The sequence below is a fragment of the Pieris rapae genome, chromosome 22 (genome assembly GCF_905147795.1).
Source record: "Pieris rapae chromosome 22, ilPieRapa1.1, whole genome shotgun sequence".
Lineage (NCBI taxonomy): Eukaryota > Metazoa > Arthropoda > Insecta > Lepidoptera > Pieridae > Pieris > Pieris rapae.
The window spans coordinates 3,101,917-3,121,929 of record NC_059530.1 but is presented as its reverse complement, the minus strand read 5'-3'; the positions used below and the strand labels follow the sequence as shown (position 1 = coordinate 3,121,929).

The window sequence follows — 20,013 nt, the reverse complement described above, 5'->3', positions numbered from 1 at the left end:
GTGCTTTCAGAAAGCTTAAAGTCAGCAAGTTCGGGAGTCAGCTAGCCAGTTTATAATCTTTTGAGACTTTAAATTCAAATCATTGAAATCTCTCCTAGTTGCGTGTTGTTGTTAATACAACACCTAATAAAAAAATGAAATCTTTATTAATTTCTTTCAAGGTTTTTTTTACTTTATAACTTGTAGCGATGAAAACCTTATATATTATACCTTGAACGCGCAAACACACATATTTAGATTTTTTACAATCTTGCAAATCTTTATTACTATATAAAAATACTTGTCTAGAAGCACTGGTCTATACATGCATATTTCCGTCACTTGTGTTAAAAATTAAGGTTCATTATCATTTTTGTGTAGACATTCAATTATGTTTCAGATGTGCGATCACTGTGTATGGCATCGTTGTATAATAATTGTTGATTAAATTGTGTTCTTAGCTACATTTATACCTTGAAAGTTAATAAATATATAGATTTTAGAAAGTAGACTAGTAATTGATTTAAAATATTTACAGTTTAATTTTTATCTGTCACACACGGTAAACTATATACGCTCCTTATTAATTAAAACTAAATTATCTGCACTCTTTTAACTTCTCTTCCGTCTCTTTGTGTTTATGATGTAATGAAGAGACAATAGTTAGTTAAAATGAGACTGATTATTTTTAAAATAAAATATTGAATTCTTATAATTTAACCTACGAATCCATTTCTATAAGAAACCTATTTCTACAACTATTTCGTTCGATACGCTTCGGCCCGCTGTTGAACTATAGTTCAATTTAGTAATACTATATATACTAACCTTACCTAAACTATATCCTACTACATATTTAACTAGATACGATATTATTAAGACAGACCCTTTAAGTTCAGTTCAACACTTGCTGAGTTTCTTGCCCGTTCTTCTCAGAACAAGGCCTCCTGGTAGTTTTGCGAATGGATGACGTAGTCTTGCTCTTTAGCGAATTTTGTCAACAATCTTGACATTCATAAGCATGCCCTAAGACGCATCTAAACTGATTAAACGTATTTTGATTTTGATTAGGCTATGCTAGCTAGTGTTGCCCAAATGCAAGACCAAGACGAGACTTAGACCAGTCTTGGTATTGGTCTTGCGTCAATACACCTGGTCTTGTTCTTGGTATTGGTATTGCGCTTTCAGTCTTGGTCTTGGTCTTGATCTTGCAGCAAGAGTCTCGCAAGTCTCGCAAGACTTGTAAATACCTATTAGCCTATTGCTATTTATTCGTCACTCATGTCAAATTGTAAACATTCACTCCGAAAGCAATAAGAATTTAGAGTATCTAGCTAGGTAAATGGGCGAGAATAATAAATAAGATAGACTCGAAGCGAAACTCAATTGGAAATGACTGAAATTGAAATAAAAACTCATATTTATAAGCACACAAGCCGAAGACCGACAAATTCAAATTCCAAATTTCAGGACACTTCCAAATTTGCAGTGCAATGTCCTTCAAAAAGGTATAATAGGTATTAATAATAATATAAACTAGGTATATTATTATAACTAATAATTAAAAATATTTTTTTATAATATCCTTACGACTACAATCTTCCTTGCGAGGACAACATAATCTACGTCCGTTCTGAGCACCTAAAACCCTATTTTATTCTTTGGAACCATAGGCAGTGACGGCGACCTTTGACATGAAAGCGACGCGACGGCGGCAACACAAAGTCTAGGACTAAAATTTTTACCTATTTTGGTAGGATTGTCAATGTTGGCATTAGCACAGAAAAATAAAATTAAGTAAACACAACGTTTATCACTTTTTTAATAACTAGGTATTCACGATAGAATATTTTTTCTACTAATTCCCTAAGTACTCAGTCTTAATATATTTTTCATAATTTTTTGTTTTTTTTATAATTTATTGTGTGTAATTGAATAGTAAACTCTAAATCTTACTTGAGAGCTTTTTTAAAATAAACTTAAGTTAATAAAACGAAAGCAATTACATGGCATATACAATTTTCAATGTTGCTGCTCACACTTTAGTACCTAGGTATGTCACTCACTATCTATCATTTACCGATATTAACAATGATTATTTCGAAATCAAAATATTCGCAATTCAATAGATGCAATACCTACTTAGTTATTAATAATTATCATCTCGCCCGACAGCCAGTGTAAGAATGTATTTGTACAAGAAACTCAGAGCATTCAATTTATACCTACCTACTGCTAGACATCTTCACGGTCATTTAATTTTATCCTCCTGTACCAACCCTACCAAAATAGGTAACAATTTTGTGCGCCTCTGTTCGTACTCTTTGTCGGCGAATGCGGCGCTCAAACAGTGCCAAATGCTGTGAAACACTTCTTGCAAACCGCGGCGTCTTTGTCGGTAAATTATCAAATTTGTAGGTACCAATAGTTTATTCGCAGAACGTCACATTTTCCCAATCAACCTTGAACCTTAATACTCTAGGGATAAAGTTGAAAATCTGTTAAAGAAATTTGATAACGCCCAAATCTCAGTTTGTCCTAACTGCAAGACGCAAGAGTATTGCAGGCTTAAGTATTGTCTTGCTCAAGTCTTGCAGGCTTCAGTCTTGGTATTGGTCTTGCTACGATAAGGCGGTCTTGGTATTGGTATTGGTCTTGCAAAAATGCAAGAACAAGACCAAGACTGCAAGACCAAGACCGATTTTGGGCAACACTAATGCTAGCCAGTTCCATTACCTGCTATGAAATTATATCTTAAATAAACTTTGTTTATATTAATGCGATTGTTTTCACTGACAATAAATACTTTTAACATGAAACAATTCTCATAATAGCAGTGTGGTAAGAACGTAAAAAACGTAACTAACTGTTACGTTTGATTGTGATTGGTCATGTCTTTTTATATTAAAGACTTGCGACTGTGTGTCTGACCATGCATCTGTCTCTCCGTCTGACCATCCTTTTACAATCTTACCATACTTGTTGATATACTATGTGTTTTTGAATACTAGCATTAGATTTATGTAAATACATGCACTAGACATTTCATTACTTATATACCGTGTGTGACAGTCAAGATTAACGAGTTACGATAAACAAACTCTGAAAAGCTATTGTTGAATACTATAGCTACATTATTGTATTTTTTTGTAGAAAAGACATCGAAAGCACAATTGATTTATAGTTATTCCATTACTCATGTACACTTACGGTAAGATTCAGAAACTTAACCATGCCCCTTGTATGTCAAAATCCAAGCTAGATTCTCAAACTGTCAGAAGTTAAGCGGCTTTTATGAACCAGTACTTTTCTTCTTTTCTTTTACAAAACAGAGGGCAGGACGTTCACCTGATGCCAAGTGATCCTCCGTACATAGACAATCTCATTACCATTAGAAGGCTCGCAAGTCCGTCTGGACTTTTAAAAATTGGTACGCTCATGATGGACCCTAAGTCGAAGTGGATCCGAGATACTTCGATGAGCGATCTTAAGACGCCTCTGATTACGTACGAAGCTAAGATTTTTCATAAAAATGCATTTTAGTATTTAATATTATATAGTACCTGGATGACCGAGCCTTGCTTGGATTTTTTTTTATAAATTGTGTTTTTTGGAAATTATATTTAAGTACGAATTACATACTAATAAAATGATGAAATATTAATAATATTTTTCGATCTTACCGACAGAATAATAATAAAAAAATAAACTGATTTTTTTAAAGTTATTAATTTAAAGAAAAAAATCATGAGTGTGATAGAACACGAATAAAATGAAATTTTCTAGAAATGGTTCCTAGCTAGATCGAATTTATCTCCCCCGACTCGTTGGAGCCGATTCCGAGATTCAAATTACAAATACACACATATATATATATATATATAAGAATTGCTCGTTTAAAGATATAACATAAGATATAACTTACTGACACAATTCATATGCATGGACAGTCCAAACTTAGAAAGTAGCTAAGAACACTATTCAACAATCTTACAAAAAAAATATACTTTCCTCGGAATAGTATGTTTATTTCAGACTGTTTGACGATATTTAAGTAACTGGTGAATAAGACAGATCGATAATTTATTGTTACACTCAACCACACATTTAAAAAAGGACATTTACTACCACACTAAATATTGATTTAGTCCGTAAAAGAGATGTACATATCCTGTTCATAGTCTTGATATTATTGATATTATCAAACCTATTAAAGTCTATTTGTCTTTGATATTATGGAGTATGAGAAGTATTGAAATGTCAGGCACGAAGCTTGAAACATGCATATAAAACTTTAAGAGTTCTTTGCATAATATATAATACAAAAACAATATTTCTTCGAATGTTATACATAGTAGAAATTTAAGCATCTGGCGATATCTTTGTAATTTGATATAATTCGGCTAAATCTGTTTTAGTTTAGTCGAGGTGCACATAAATTACTGTTATAGTTGCAACACACACCTTAAACAAGATTTGGTTAGCCTATCTATGACACAAACCAAATAGATTTGCACCTTGATTTATAAATTAATCACAGATTATAAATAAGCAGTAGACAACAGAAATCACATTTTGAAATGTTCTCCATGGGTATACATTCAATTTTGATGGAAACCTCGTATATTGTGTTGGGACTTAGGACCTTACAAGTATTACGCCCTATGGGGGGATGTTCAACCTGTGTTTTCTTATTTGGTAATTACGTCAACATTGAATTTGATATACGGATACTTAGCGCTAAGCGTCGACTCTGAATCTTCCCCTTACTAGAAATTTATGATTAAATGTAGTTATGTTTCTGGAAATGTTAACACACAGGTTTTGAATATCAATACTCTCGAAAAACATTTGTTTTTAAAATCAACCATTTTCAGTCAAGAGAAGGCGCAAAATTTAATACTAATATTACCATAATTTTTTTTAGTACTAGCCTTCAGGAATATTTTCTGAGACCACAAATACCAACTTAAATTACAATGACATAAGGTTCACATCTATATATTTCAATACCTACGTAATCCTAAAGCTATAGATTAATGACTGATCTCTAACTAAAATCAGTCAGTATTTATTTACGTACAAAATACTTCGCAGCACGGATCTTGAGCTTTGGTTTACAAGCAAATATGAACATTAAAGCGCAGAACACATGTAATACAGCAATGCAATATAGATAATTGTTTTCTATGAAAAAAAAACAATAGTTTACATCTCAAGATTCGTACTGATATACCTACATAACATACAATCAGGGATGAACTTTGACTTTTGTTACTAGTTAATGAGCAGTAAATTAAAAACCGAAGATTATCGAGTCACAATATTTATTTCACCAAAAAACCTGATAATTGTATAGATCAACCCAAACCATGGGTTAAATACTAAAAAAATATAACTAGGTAGGAGCGAATCTAAATATAGATGAAAACGAAAATTATTGTAGGACTGAAACGTCTTGAGACATTAATAGAAATGTTAAACAAACATTTCTATTCAGGCCATGGAATGGCTTGAATAAATGCTAAAAAGAGTAAGCATTTAAAAAAAAAAATGAGTGAAGTTTGATGGATTATTTACTTACTTTTTAACATCGACATACCATTTTAATAGCGTTGATATCTTAACTCTAAGAGTAAAATTCACAGACAACTTAGTGACTAAAATGACAGATCAATTGTCTTTCACATTGATGACACATGTCAGGAAGAGACGTATCGGACTTAGACTTGTCTCCGAATCTTATGACTTACCAATGTATGTTCAGCACGACATGATTGGCAACTTTAACCAATATAATAATCATTATAAAGCAAATATTTAACTGCAACTAAAATCAGGCACTAAAGAAGTAAATCTTCTTGTCTAAAGTAATTAAAACTAGGGTAAATTAAGGTCAATTCTAACTGTAACAAAACTGTCTAAATTTAATCGGTGATTTGAGAACAATATTTCAAATTATAACTTTAAAACGCATACTTTTATATAATCGAATCGCAAGTGATTATATAATATAAAAGCTGATAAATTCACGATCTTTCGGGGGTGAATTACCCTTAATTTGTTTCTTAGATCGTCCCATATAATATTTAATACATTATAACTCGTTATTGAGTTGGATATTCATTATAACGATATAACTTATAATATGGGAACATATTATATTTTAGTTACCCGTGGCACATTTTAACACCAAAATTGTAAACGGTCGTTCATTCTTTCTCTTTGTTTTTTGTGGCAATATGAAAGGCTATGACAGGAATAGAACCTAGGACCATGCAGGATCCCATTCCGTAGAAACAGCATGAGTAACCGCCTGTTACATCACGTATTAAGCCTGAAAAACGATAATTATTTTAGTCGTGAAGAAACCTTAAAAAGCCACTTTAAAATGCATATATGTAAAGAGTTACAATTAGAGATGAAACGGATGGCAGTTTTCGCCTTTTTTTTCTATTACATTAATTTACTATTTTGTGATTAAAAACAATTACAACTAAAACTAATTATATTTCTTAAGTGATACGAAGACTGAATAAAGCTATTAATTACCTAATAAATTTTTTTTATCCAAATATTTTAATTATATAATTAATATATAATTATAATTCAATTACTTTTTCTTGACGTTCATAAGTGTACATGTTTACCTATTTGAATAAAGATATTTTGATTTGATTTTGTGTCTGGCCGGATACCGGATAGTTACCGGATATCCGTTTCATCTCTAGTTAAAATAACTGAATAATGAATTTGGTTTTCGTTTCTTTACGTCCGAAAAATATTTTTAGGATGTCTGTAAAATGTCGCTAAGAGTATGAAATTGAAATAGAATAGATATTTGTGTATAAAAAAATACCAGCAGTCGGTGGTACAGAAACAGCTGCTAAACTCTGGAACATCCTGACAAGACCGTATGAAGACGCGATACGAGCAGTTCCAAAGGCATCAGCTAGTAAAACTGGTACAAGGAGGAACCAGCAACCCAAACATAATCCATAAGCACCTGGAAATGAAGATTAATTATTAAGTTATATTGTTAGTTATAAGTATTGTTTTAGGTTATTATAAATTTTGGTGCAATCTTTAATAAGTGAAGGTTTTAGTTTTTACAACAAACTCCCAAACGAAATTAGAGAATTATCATTGAATAGATTCAAAACTCGTTAAGCATAAATTTATATAAATAAATCTTTTTATAAATTTCACAATCAATGTTTGAGATTGTTTTGCTCCAGTTCGTTTATTTTTGGCTGATCTGCCTTACAAACAATTTGTATGACTGAATATTAAAAAGAATGGAGGAGAGTTTCTTGCTTGAAGAACTTTCTTCCCCGCTTTAAGTGTGAGTTTTTTTAGACTTACCAGATGCAATTGCTAACGCCCACCAAGATGTCAAGCTAGGAAGCGTCAATACTGCCACACCGGCCACAATGATACTGTGGACAATAGATAAAAAAACAAACTACTATAATATATACTGATACTGATATGGTCTGACTCCATTGAGGACCCGTTTGTCAGGGTGGATGTTTTTTTATTCGTAAACTATGAATTATGAATATATTAAAAATAATACAAAACTCATTCATACACTTTTCTATTCTCTTTTGTGTTGATATTTGTAATAAAATAAACAGTGAAATAGGTATATAAACTTATTTTTTTATTTTTGGAAAAAAGAATGTTTGTACCACATTTTATCTATGGCCTCAAAACCCGTCATTAGATACTAGATGTGGTTATTTAAATGTTTTAAGGATTTTTTATATATTACCTTATTATGTATGCTTTTCGTCGGCAAAATAGATGTAAATCACACAGCCATCCCAGTCCTAATCTGCCACATAGATCTAATACAGCACTGATGGCTACAAGGCGACCTGAAAAACATAATCTACATTACATAGTGGCACAAAGTGAAATATTTTTAGCAAAACCAAATTTTTAAAATAATTTCAAGGATCAAAACGATTGATCCAATATTTAAACGCATGTTTCGCGTTAAATTGTAACAAATTATCTATTTAATTATTGTTTATCAATATTAATATAACATCGGTTACAAAAAATATATCTCATGGTATTCTCCAGCATCATTTTGAAAACAGAATTGGAAACATGAAACCTGGCTAGCGTACTTCAATATATTATCATTGGAGAATCGTAAAAAAATATTTGATATATCGCTTGCATATAAGATATTTATTTTGTTGTTGTTTTTTTTTGTCCAAAACTCACTGATATCCAGATTGAGCATTTTGAGAAACCGGCTAGGTCTGGATTAGTAGCACCCACTAGTTTTTATAATTTAATTTGTTCGTTTAATTTTTTATTTTTATAATAATTGTATTTTATTTTTCTTGTACCAATGTTGGCAAACTTTTATAAATAAATAAGTTATTTATGGAAGTAATTGTCAAACTGTTTCAACTAAAGTTATCTACAATCATTTTTTTCTTACCAATCGTTTTGACGTTGTGTTAAAAGGGACAAATCTGATCTCACCGTGATAAAACGTAATTTTTTTTAGATTTTAGTTTAGTTTTAGTTTTTTCAGGTTGGTAAAAGAAATCGCTTGATCAGGAAAAAAACTTATGTAACCTGGTTTTCATATGAATGTTTAATGTAACATAGTTTAAATTAATAAAAAGTATATTATACCTGCTGCAGCCTTACTATGGCCCACGGCCACAGTATAAGCTGGTAAGTAGTATAACGCATAAGGAGAACCACAGGACATAAGTGCTACTGACGTACACAAGAGACCGAAGCGCCAGGACTTCAGTAAGGAAACGTCCAAATATCTGAATAAAAATGTAAAAAACATATATAACTGATTGAGATTCGGACGTTTCTTATTAATAGAAAAAATATTCTCTTGTATTACCTTGATATTGTGGCGACACATCCCTTCTGTATTACCTCTTCCAATTCCTCTTTCTTCTCTTCTTCGTCCTTCTTTAATATCTCCGGTTCCTGAACTTTATTAGGGATTATCCGGCTTGGCAAAGGTGGCTTTATATATAGCGATCTGTAATAACAAATATTTCTCAAAAAATATTTAGATATTTAAAAAAAGCAGTGCGCATAGACAGTCCATTGCACAGCCGGGAATCGAATCTACGACTTCAGGGATGAGTGTCGCACGCCGAAACCACTGTTATTGTAACACGTAATGCAATGAAGAGTTATAGAAATGCGTCTCAATGTTCCAAATATTTTAAATATCCTATAGTATAGGGCCTAGATACATTTGTATATTTAAAGTTGGAGGCCATAAGTCACTAAGGGGAGACCTGCTAATCTTCCTTCGACTCGCTTTATAAACACATGTGCTGTCTGTGGATAGATCTTCCACGGAGTGTAGGATTGACGATGAGCGTGTTGGACGCAGACGCAGCCGGGCAACTTCACGGGGCAAGCCTGGAAATATAGTTTTTTATATGTAATCCTATTTTTATATTAACCGCACGTTAGCAACCTCAATTGTTATTATTATTAAAGTATTACCATTTTTCCTCAACGGGAGTGTGAACGGTAAAATGTAAGTATAACTTCCATTTGTGTTTGTGTAAATTTATTTAGGTTTAATTGGAAAGAAAACGGAGAACTTCTCAAACACAAACTCAACATAACTTAATGTATATAGGTAAACAAATAGGTACATTTATGAACATCAACAGAAAAGATATTAAATTTATACTAAATTTACATTTACTACCGCTTCGCAAGTCACGGGCAAGAATCTCTCCACCACTCTTTTAATCGCCAAGTTTTTAATACAAATTGTTTGAACTGAAGCAAATCAAGCCCAAGGATTAGGATCATTTAAATATTGGTCAAATGTATAAAAACCTTTATTGATTAATTTACGTTTAACGAGAGTTTTGAATTTATTCAGTAATAATTCTCTACTGACATGAAGACGAAAGTTCTGGCCATTACAAGTCAAATATATAGGAGTTTTAATGGCCAGTTCATATGAAAGTACATACCAACAACTCCTAAAACGTCCATCCCTTCGGAATCTTCTGAATCAGACATCTGGCAAGGCAGTGGTGGCCGGGCTACCTGTACCAATGAATTTTCCGTTAAAATTGTTGTATAATATAACTTTAAAAACTACGAAATGTGTGAGTATCCTATAGTTAGTGATGTCTGCTCTTTGTTTTATGCATTGACGAGTAACTTCATTTTGCATTCAAATCCTGGTCCGAAAGGATCCGGTCTATAATGTTAGCTTTTTGATATTCGAGATTTTACTTGCAAAACGTTTTATAAGTAATATCATTCAGTGATTCAAAAAATAAAAACACTAGAGTCTAAGGATTTATTTATTAGAATTTAAAGCATTAAAACTCGCGTACTCTAAGCTGGTTGTAGCCGACAGAACCAAGAATAAAGGTCGGATACATAAACCGCTCAAACATGTAGGTGATTTCATAGAGAAATTGCGGAATTATGTTCTATCTATGCTATTATATGACTTCTCACCAGCGCATAAAATACACTCTAATAAAAATGTAACGTGAAATAAATCATTGCTTGTCTCAGTACAAACTCAAGTTTTTTATAAGATATTCGACAAATCTATCTTATGTGTTTACGAAAAACCGAGTCGGGCGTAAAAAAGCCGAGATTTCTTGTCTTCCTTGTTTGATTGATTCCGATCCTATTGTGTTATAGACAGGTTAGAGCGGGTAAAACTTATAAAACACTTCGCAGCATTGAACATCAGTTTCATTAAAATACTTAAAGAAATTTAAACTCTAGAGACTTATTTATTTGGACACAAAACATCTTTAAAATAAAAACAAAGTTAAAAATAAAACATGACAACGACATATATAGATACATGTAAGATGTAGGACATTAACAGTTGTTTTAAACTATTTTTAAATAAAGCAGTAGAGGAGTGCGAAAAAGGGTCGATGTTTTTGACAGAGATGCTCGCAATCAGACATGTTTATATATGTATAGTAAAGATATAAGGTAGGACGATTCTGTAAATTAAATTTTCAAAAACCTTCACAATTATCTTAAGACGTAACTGAACAATCTAAGTTTGTAGCTATAATAAGAAACTATACCTCAATTAAACTTGGATGCATAATTTCATTGAAGAAATTAGTTCGTTTGTCATCGTTGAGTAGGGCATTCTTCTGGTTCATTGCTATTTCACTCTCTGGTTGGAAAAGGTTCTGTAGTTTGTTATCCTTCGCCGGTAGAGCTTTACCTTTAACCAAAGAATAATTATAAATTAATAACAATCTACAGATGTTAACCACAGAGGCATTACAGGTAGAAATACAGAAATTTAAAAATGTCGTATAAAGGGTACATATTTTTATAGAGGACTGGTACAAGCCAGACGACATGTCGAATGTTGTGATATTAATGGACTATGTGAGAACTAGTAGATATCACAAAAATTATCACAACACCTTGGTGGTATTGCCAAATCGCATTAATTCCTGATTTATTTGGACTTTCTATGTGCGCATTTAACATTTGCTCGAACGGTGAAGGAAAACATCGTGAGGAAACCGACATGTCTTAGACCCAAAAAGTCGTCGACGTGTGTCAGGCACCGGAGGCTGACCACCTACTTGCCTATTAGATTTAAAAATGGTCATGAAACAGATTCAGAAATCTGAGGCCAAGACCTAATGAGGTTGTAGCGCCACTGATTTATTTTATTTTTTAACATATATACGTACACTTAAAAACCTTACCATCTTGTATGTCATTAAGCAGAGTGGTATTCTCAGTCGTGGTTGTGGTGACTGGAGTGTTGGATCTTATCGTGGGAGGTGGACGATAAAGCGTAGCTGCCACACACACATGTAACATACCACCACCTAGAGATGATCAGTTCATTACAATATATGCGAGATGGCGGCGATATTTTTCACCTACTCCTGTAGAGTGCGACTTATTTAAATATGCTACATTCAGATTTCTCCTCCGAATGTGGTAAAAAAATTCATTTTGTTGTTTCACAAATCTTATATTTAAATGTTATTAAACGGATTTTGGTTTCGGTAGCTTAATTAGCCGTCTAATTAATAGTCAAGCCTTTTAACTAAAAGGTGCCGTACTTGCGGCTTGAAATATGTCTGATAATGTCTCGTATGCACGTTCTTATATAAGTATGTATATATGAGAACGTGAGTGGTTTATTTATAGGCGTATATATATTTATAGGCTATACTAGTTTTACACAGATATATTTCACCAAATCAATGCCGCGTTTATTGAGTCAAAAGATTATTGAAACACGTTTGCCATTCTTATTTCTTGTTTGGACCTTTTTCACAAGTTACTTACCTAATAATAAAACAGTCCCATGCAGCCCATACACACCGACCAATTTTTCTATCAGCATTGGGAAAACGAAGCTTCCAGCAGCTGTGCCACTCACGCATATGCCGTTTGCCAATGCCCTGTGTTTGTCGAAATATTGCGATACTATTACTATGCCAGGAGTCGTAGACAATCCACCTCCGATACCTGAAAATTATCATAAGTATTTCAGTTGAATAAAAGTTATGTGAAATGTGAATATATATATCACTATAACAGATATAAACCCGAATTTAAGTCTCAAAAGCATTTGAAACATGCTATGTAAGTAATTTTATCTTATTATTAGTAAAATTCTCTGAGCTCCTGTTGTCAAATTACATTTTACATTAATCAAATTACGAGTACGAAGATCTAGAATGAAGTTAATTTTTAATTTTTAAATATTATTTTTAATTGGCCTTACCAGTCATAACCCCAAAGCTAAGTAGAAGATGCAGCAATCCAGTACTGAAGAAAGAGAGAGCGAGGCCAGTTGCACAGAAGAGTCCGCCTATGAAGACGACCAAACGACAGGAGTACTTTTCACACAGGGCTGATGATAAAGGAGCTGGAAAAATGTATATGTGGTATAAATTTTAATTGGGATTTACGTTACCTTAAGGCTATCTTTCTAGAATTTGTGGTAGAAAGAATATAGCTTCAACTGTATAGTATATGAATAGTAGATTTGTTTGATCGATTGGTTGATTTAAGCTCAACAAACCTATGTAAACTCATTTCAAACCAAGCCTTGTGGTGTGTTCAATTTAGAACAGTAAAAAGCGAAAAAATAATACGAAAAGCTAAAGGTATATATGTCATATGTCCTAAAACAGAGGTAATGGCGAGGGGCGAGATATATATTAGATGTTAGGATATTCAGTAACAAGAGAAAAATTGTGTATTTATTTTATATAACAGGGGGTAAACGGGCACCAGTCTCCCCTGATGTTAAGTGATACCACAACATACTCTCAATGGCAGGGGGCTCGCGAGTTCGTTGCCGGCCTTTTAAGAATTGATTCGCTCTTCTCTTGAAGGATCCTAAGTTGAATTGGTTTGGCACTTCAGTAGACACATGGTTCCACATAGTGAAGCGCGACAAAAACTACCTTAAAATAGGATCAGTTTTTGAACGACGGACGTCAAGCTGATATGGGAGGAATTGTCAACTTTTGTAAATAAATAAACGAGTTTTATTAATATTTTTATTATTCGGTAGCTTCCAAGTGTAATCGACAGCGATCCCAAACCCAACAATGAGTTTCCGTTCATCGTTCATAATTCGCAACCATCGCTGTCACGTTTAGAAGTTACAAAGTAAGAACCCACATATATTAAATTTTCTTCGTCATCCAGTTCGTCTAGCTTCTTAAACACTTGCTTAAAACTCCTATCCGTATAGCATTTCTACAACGTGGAGATGTTTTATTTTTTATACCATATATTTTTTCTATTTAAATTGTATTGTTATTACTAAAAACCATGTATTACCTAACGCTAAGCACAAAGTAGACAGTGCAGCTGGTATCCAAGAAGCGACACTCTCAGAGGAATCTGGGAAAGTTTCCATAATCTCCACATAAAGGACTCCATATGACTTGAATAGTCCAGCCACCCAGAACTGCACCATGAATGCACCAAATACTACCACCCAGCCGTAACCGCCATCTGGTGGCGATGTGCTAAAACATTTATTATGAAGTCTATCTTTACTTTTTGTTTATTAACTTATTATTTAATTAAGGGCCTGTTTCACAAATAAGCTATTTATTACTTATTCGTAGGATAAATAGTATTTTTTGCGTTTCACGACTGTCAGATAGCGCTATACGTCATGAAATTCGAAGTACATTTCTTATTTGGAACTTTTATCTTTCGAATAATTTATGTGTTGCATAGCTATTTGACACTTTATCCATACATTGTGAAACAGGCCCTAAAGCTGCTATTTATATTTTTAAAGCAAATTAAAATCACTGTCAAAAAGTCTATGTCCAATGGTAGACAGACCTAAATCTGTCAATGCAAGCTGGGCAAAACTTGATGTTTTATTGCTGCCCATCTTGTTTGCGTGTTGTTATATAAAAAAATTTAAAAATTTTTATTACAAATCTTTAATAACATAAAAAACCTTTTCGTCAAAACTTCCAAAATATAACATGTATTTAAAGATGGCGATAGCGGTCCCGAATTACGCCCGAACCCAATAATCTATCTCAATCCATTTTTAAACTTCTGACATCTTAATCCAAACATTTATTTAAGTGCCAATAACCAATCGACGGATTCTAATAGCCATCTGTCGATACAAGCTATCCATGTTAGGTCGGATCGGTGTATGTGGATAGACCTGTGTATGAAAATGACAGTTCAACTGTGCTAATATCCTATCTTAAGTTTTTAACTTACACCACTTTTTAAAATCTATCATTTTCGTACAAATTTTGTTTTCGACTTACTAGCACTAATGTGAAGGCATATTGTATGTCGCAAAATCCTTATACCTTTTCATACTTTAAAGTTGTTTTTGCCTAGACGTAAAAACATTGCCTTTTAATTTTCATATTATTTGTAACTTAAAGATAAATTCGTAGAAACCTTTATATATAAATTCCCTACTCACTCTGTGCTCTCGCTTTGCGGCCTCAGTTTTCTAGAAGCGGCTAGTAGCGGTCGTGCTGTGACTGACGACAGCGTAAGAAGAGAGTCTTCTTCTTGCTCCGTCGGCGACATCGCTGATAGGTAGGCGCCTACTTGCTGCATGTTAAAAAAATTTATGACAAACGTATTTGACAATTATCTGTTTATACACCAAATATGTGCGTACATAATAATTCACGCATATATAGATGAAACACTATTAAATTTGACCATCAAGAGATTTGCTTTCCCTGCAAAACTGAAATTATATGTACATTTAACATTCTTATACGTTCATAAATACAAATATAATAAACAATATGTTCATGATTCCTGATATATCTTTCATACCAATAGAAATATTATTGTACAGAAAATATTATCTTATGTTCAGTTTATTTAAGTATTTATATAATTATAGGAACTTTTTAAAGATAACGGTGTACACGCACGCTGTAGTCGGAAAAAGATTAATATTATGTAAATTAATATAATATAATTGTAACTTTATGATAATACATAGCTTCAATCCGCAAAAAAAAGTGTTTTCTTTAAATGCACATTTAAAGAAGCATCCCTTGTAATTTTTATATATTGTTTTATTTGTGTTTCTTTGCAACGAAGTGTAAATAAATAAATAAATGTGTAAAAGTTATGTTAATAAAAGACAATAATAATTTTCAAACATATACTCACAGTAGCCAACGGCAGTTCTAAGAGTAAACTGACAGGTCGTTCCCTCTGTTCAATCCTCTCACTCTGTTCTGGAGGCGCAGACTGAATCGACAGCAAGGATCCTGCTGCCTCGGGGGACAGCACCGCCTGGGTATTTACCATGATCATCAAAACAAGGCTGATACAATCATAAGATTTTGTCATACAGAAATCATAGTTCTCGCTAAGTGTCGTTTCTGACTCTAAGGGCCTGTTTCACGCCTGATAAGTTCCAAATACGCTATTTGTTACTTATTGGTATGATAAATAGTATTCTTGCGTTTCACGACTCAGATAGCGCTATACGTCATGAAATTCGAAGTATCTTATTTGGAAATTTTATCTTTCGAATAATTTATGTGTTGCATAGCTATTTGACACTTTATCCATACATTGTGAAACAGACCCTTTGTATTGATTCTTATCATTGCACGTTGCTGTACATTACATGCAGGCAGCAGACTTGCTCATACGAAAGTATTAATTAAAAATTTATTTATTTATTTCACTACATTTGTAACATTAGTCAGGATATAAATGACTACGGTAGAGTAGAAGGATCAAACTATTGTACAGTTTGATACTTCTACTATTAATAAATAAATAAACACTTTGAACAATGAATTTTACGAGTTGGTTCAATTTTGTTTTGTTATTGATGTCATCCAAATGAATAAAAGATGCGAAGTCTCCCTTAGTGGGCCTTAGGGAAGAATTTAATAATTTATACCTCTGTAATTGCATCTCCTGGAAGATCGATGGAGCAGGATACTGGCGCTGTCGACGTTGGCGGTGCTGAAGACCCGAGGATATCGCCTTCCAGCTTGGATAACTCCTGGAAATATTTTTACCTTAAAGCAAATGTTGATTTAAAAAATCAATTAACACGGCATTGCATTACAGGATTCGTATAATTATGATGTTATCTAATGATAACACAACATAATATATTCGATGTCGTTATTTTAATATCCAATATTTCGAAAGCTTAGTAGCGTTAAAGTTAAAGGGACCAAACTTTTTAAATTTGATTTAATTTTCATTTTTAATAATTATTATTATTACTATGTAGGTTAAGAAAATTGTTAATACTGTAGACCTATTTTATTAATTCATCGTTATAACTAAACTAGCTGCTGTGGTCTCTAGCAGAATGACCAGTGCTGAGGAACATCCTGAGCCACCGAGCGAGCCAAATCAGAAAATATATTTTTTTGAAATATTTTTTTATTGTTTGTGATATCTCTTTTTTTCTTAGATTATTGTTATTTTGTGTGGTTATGTGTAGGTGTTATGTTTGTAATAAATGTTATGTATGCCTTATTATAACTGTTAACATAGATAAAGTAACTTGTTCACTTTGCTAGTGTATAATTTTAATTCAGAAATTGCTTAGAATGGTAATCACAAATCGGTGTTACGATTCGATATACATTATTACTACACTACTTACATACCAGCTGTTGCATTCAAACCGTGTACTCAGTCTTAAAGTATATTTTTAGTGGTTATAAATCCAGTTATAAGCCAATAAAATAAATCGGTTAACGTTATATAATATTGAATCACTCACGAACAAGTGTTTAACTTAAACACGGAACTTAGAAGGCTTCATTGCGTGAAATGTTATTTAAATATTACAAAGTTTCTTAAAATCTCTTATAATTTGAATAACTGAGTTCTATTTTGCATGTGGCCGTGGCGATTATCTGGAGTAATTGGACTTTGTTCCCAATGATATACAGCTCTAATACTAACTCAGTCACATTAAGGACATTTCAAAGCGATCACATATCGCATTAATAAGCATAACACGGCAACCTCCGCATATCGAAATATTAATTTATTTTAAAAGCCAATAAAATGCGCGTATTCGTAATTTTTCTTGCAACAAAAATGCTAATCCCATGGTGAAGCAACCGCAATTAAACCCAAAAAACAACGATACATATACATATACCATACTTCTCCGGTGTGACTTACATTACATTGTGAATTATCATCATCAGTCAAAATCAAGTTATTTGTACCAGGCTAATTTTTGCATAGTCAATAATTATCGTCGTGCAGCCATTTAGGAAAATCACCATGGCATACTTTTCGGACGGTTCCGCCGTAAAATCAGCATTTTTTTTTGCCAAACGATTTGTACCAGTCTAAAATTTCTATCGTAGCTACGACCTCACGGGTAAGATTCGAACGCCGAAATCACTATGCCAACACAGCTATCATAAACTCTTTTACATTAGAAAAAGTTGTAGCGTATTGATGGATGTTACAGTACCAACTGCGTTTTTGTTAAATCGCTACAGTTTAATTTAAGCCCAGTGTGCAGTTTAGTTGGGCCAGTTTCTTTGTGGGTGCTATATTTTTTAGTTTATGTTATATATACAACAGCAACAACTCAGTTTTTATATACAACAATCATTTGTTGCTTGGGTATTAACTCTCAGCTTTAAATATAATACTGTTGAATAAAGAGCATATTATTTTGATACTTTCATCTTGTCAAAAATTCCATATTAAGCATTATGTTCAAATCAAATCTAATCAAAAATATCTTTATTCATATATGAAAACATGTACACTTATGAACGTCAAGAACAACCCGTCAAATATTATTTTTTTTTACCAAAGTCTATAAAGGAGGTTGAAAACGTGGAGTATATAGCCGCCACAATGTAGATATATAATATAATAACTGGCGTTACAACCCTTTATATATATCGGCCAGGGATTGTCAGCTTCATTGATAATTTGTCGTTTTCGTGACATTTAGCGTTAAGTCATACTTACTTAGGCGCACTGTTAATTTTTATTTTTTTTTATAGAATAGGGGGGGAAGGGGCAGGAGGCTCATCTGATGTTAACTGATACCGCCGCCCATGGACACTCTAGATGCTAGAGGGCTCGCGAGTTTATTTTAGTATTACCTTTTCATACCGTTTTACTTCAACGAATGAGCAAGTGTTACTAAAAATAGTGTCGGGGTATAGACAGAGTTCAATCGCTCGAACCCACGGTTGACCCCCTAGAAATCTGTACCTCTCGGTAAAGTTCGATTTTAGTATATGTTATATGTTAACAAACGTTTTTATGCAATGCATAGAAACGAAAATCTATTAATGCATCAATATTCTATTAATATCGAACCAAAAAATATTTATTTTCTAAAATTAAAAAAAAATGAGGCTAAACGCTAAATGAGAATGAAGAAAGAAGAAATGAGGTAAAACGAGATGCCTAGAACTTCTGCAATAGTCTAGATTTAATAGTTGACCTAGGTCACGTAAAATCGATATCATGATATAGGAAATAGTTCCGTATCCGCCTGTGCGCGACAATTTGCTCGACAATCGACAATCATCGACATCAAAAGCATAGGTTTGCTTGTATAAATTTGAAAGGTTTTCTTTGTTTGTTCAGCTTAAGTACTAAAAGTCATAGAAATTATTTTTTAACTAGTGTAATTTTTATAAAATCGATTAACTAGTTTTTGAGATATATAGATAATTAATGACGATTAATTTATAATAATTGCATATTTTGTAGCTTCCGATTAAATTTGCGCTAATAGTGTACATTTGTGTTATTCAAATTAAAAAACATATTATATACCTACCGGGAGTATGTAATCATGAAAAGATTAATGCATATGCTACAGCCATGAAGTTCTGTATTAGATACCCCTTACAAGAAAAATCGCTTGTCTATAAAAAATATCGATCAAACACATACGAGTCTGTTCAGTCAGACATTATGTATATGCAGAACTAGGTATAAGCACTAGAAAACCAGGTAGAATCAATTGTATTATGTAACGCGGATTCCAGTCAAAATAGTAAAAATGGAATAGCACATTTTTCTAAAAAAACTATATTTTGATTTATTCTAAATACACAAATTAAATTTGCAGAATAAATAGAAAACTAGTCTAAAGATCTACATGTATATATAATGTGCCCAAAGTTATAGAAAAACAACGAATTTTCTATCTGTATTTTAACCGGAACTATAACTAATAAACGGAACTTGATTTTTTTTATACACAATGCAGAGGTGGTCGTTTATTTCATACACATACCTGGTTGTATATAAATTCTCTTGGTAAAGACATTTTTTAATGTCCGGCGGTGCTGGCGTGACAGTAAAATGATCCTCTGATTCCGTCGATTCTAATCTTGGCCCATTTACGGCAAAAACCGTATAATACATTGGTTTGTTCAAAATTTCACTTTCAATACAATAATATCACAAATGTATTGTATTAAAAAAATTACGGACGCATTATATAAATGTGTATAAAAGTGTATACGCGAGACAGAG

General features: G+C 32.7%; 1 protein-coding gene across 1 annotated transcript; it reads right to left on the bottom strand.

The window, feature by feature from the left end:
* Nucleotides 1–5,289: 5,289 nt before the first annotated feature.
* LOC110996139 (monocarboxylate transporter 12) lies at nucleotides 5,290–20,007 on the bottom strand. The gene is made up of 17 exons (XM_022263677.2): nucleotides 19,772–20,007; nucleotides 16,418–16,522; nucleotides 15,670–15,795; nucleotides 14,957–15,090; nucleotides 13,825–14,015; nucleotides 12,755–12,898; nucleotides 12,313–12,495; nucleotides 11,718–11,843; nucleotides 11,073–11,218; nucleotides 9,978–10,053; nucleotides 9,279–9,405; nucleotides 8,870–9,013; nucleotides 8,644–8,786; nucleotides 7,757–7,862; nucleotides 7,345–7,418; nucleotides 6,839–6,985; nucleotides 5,290–6,316 (listed from the first exon to the last, which is right to left on the bottom strand). Exons 1-17 carry the CDS (start codon nucleotides 19,802–19,804, stop codon nucleotides 6,192–6,194), a joined length of 2,130 nt encoding a protein of 709 aa, XP_022119369.2. The 5' UTR covers nucleotides 19,805–20,007; the 3' UTR covers nucleotides 5,290–6,191.
* Between the last annotated feature and the right edge of the window lie 6 nt (nucleotides 20,008–20,013).

Bases quoted from the DNA above. Each gene is read 5' to 3' on its own strand.
- LOC110996139 (XM_022263677.2), bottom strand. From the start codon at position 19,804: ATGTCTTTACCAAGAGAATTTATATACAACCAG. The intron at 16,523-19,771 runs GTATGTGTATGA...AAATATTTCCAG, and splicing joins GAGAATTTATATACAACCAG to GAGTTATCCAAGCTGGAAGG. The intron at 14,016-14,956 runs GTGAGTAGGGAA...TAAATGTTTTAG, and splicing joins CCGCAAAGCGAGAGCACAGA to CACATCGCCACCAGATGGCG.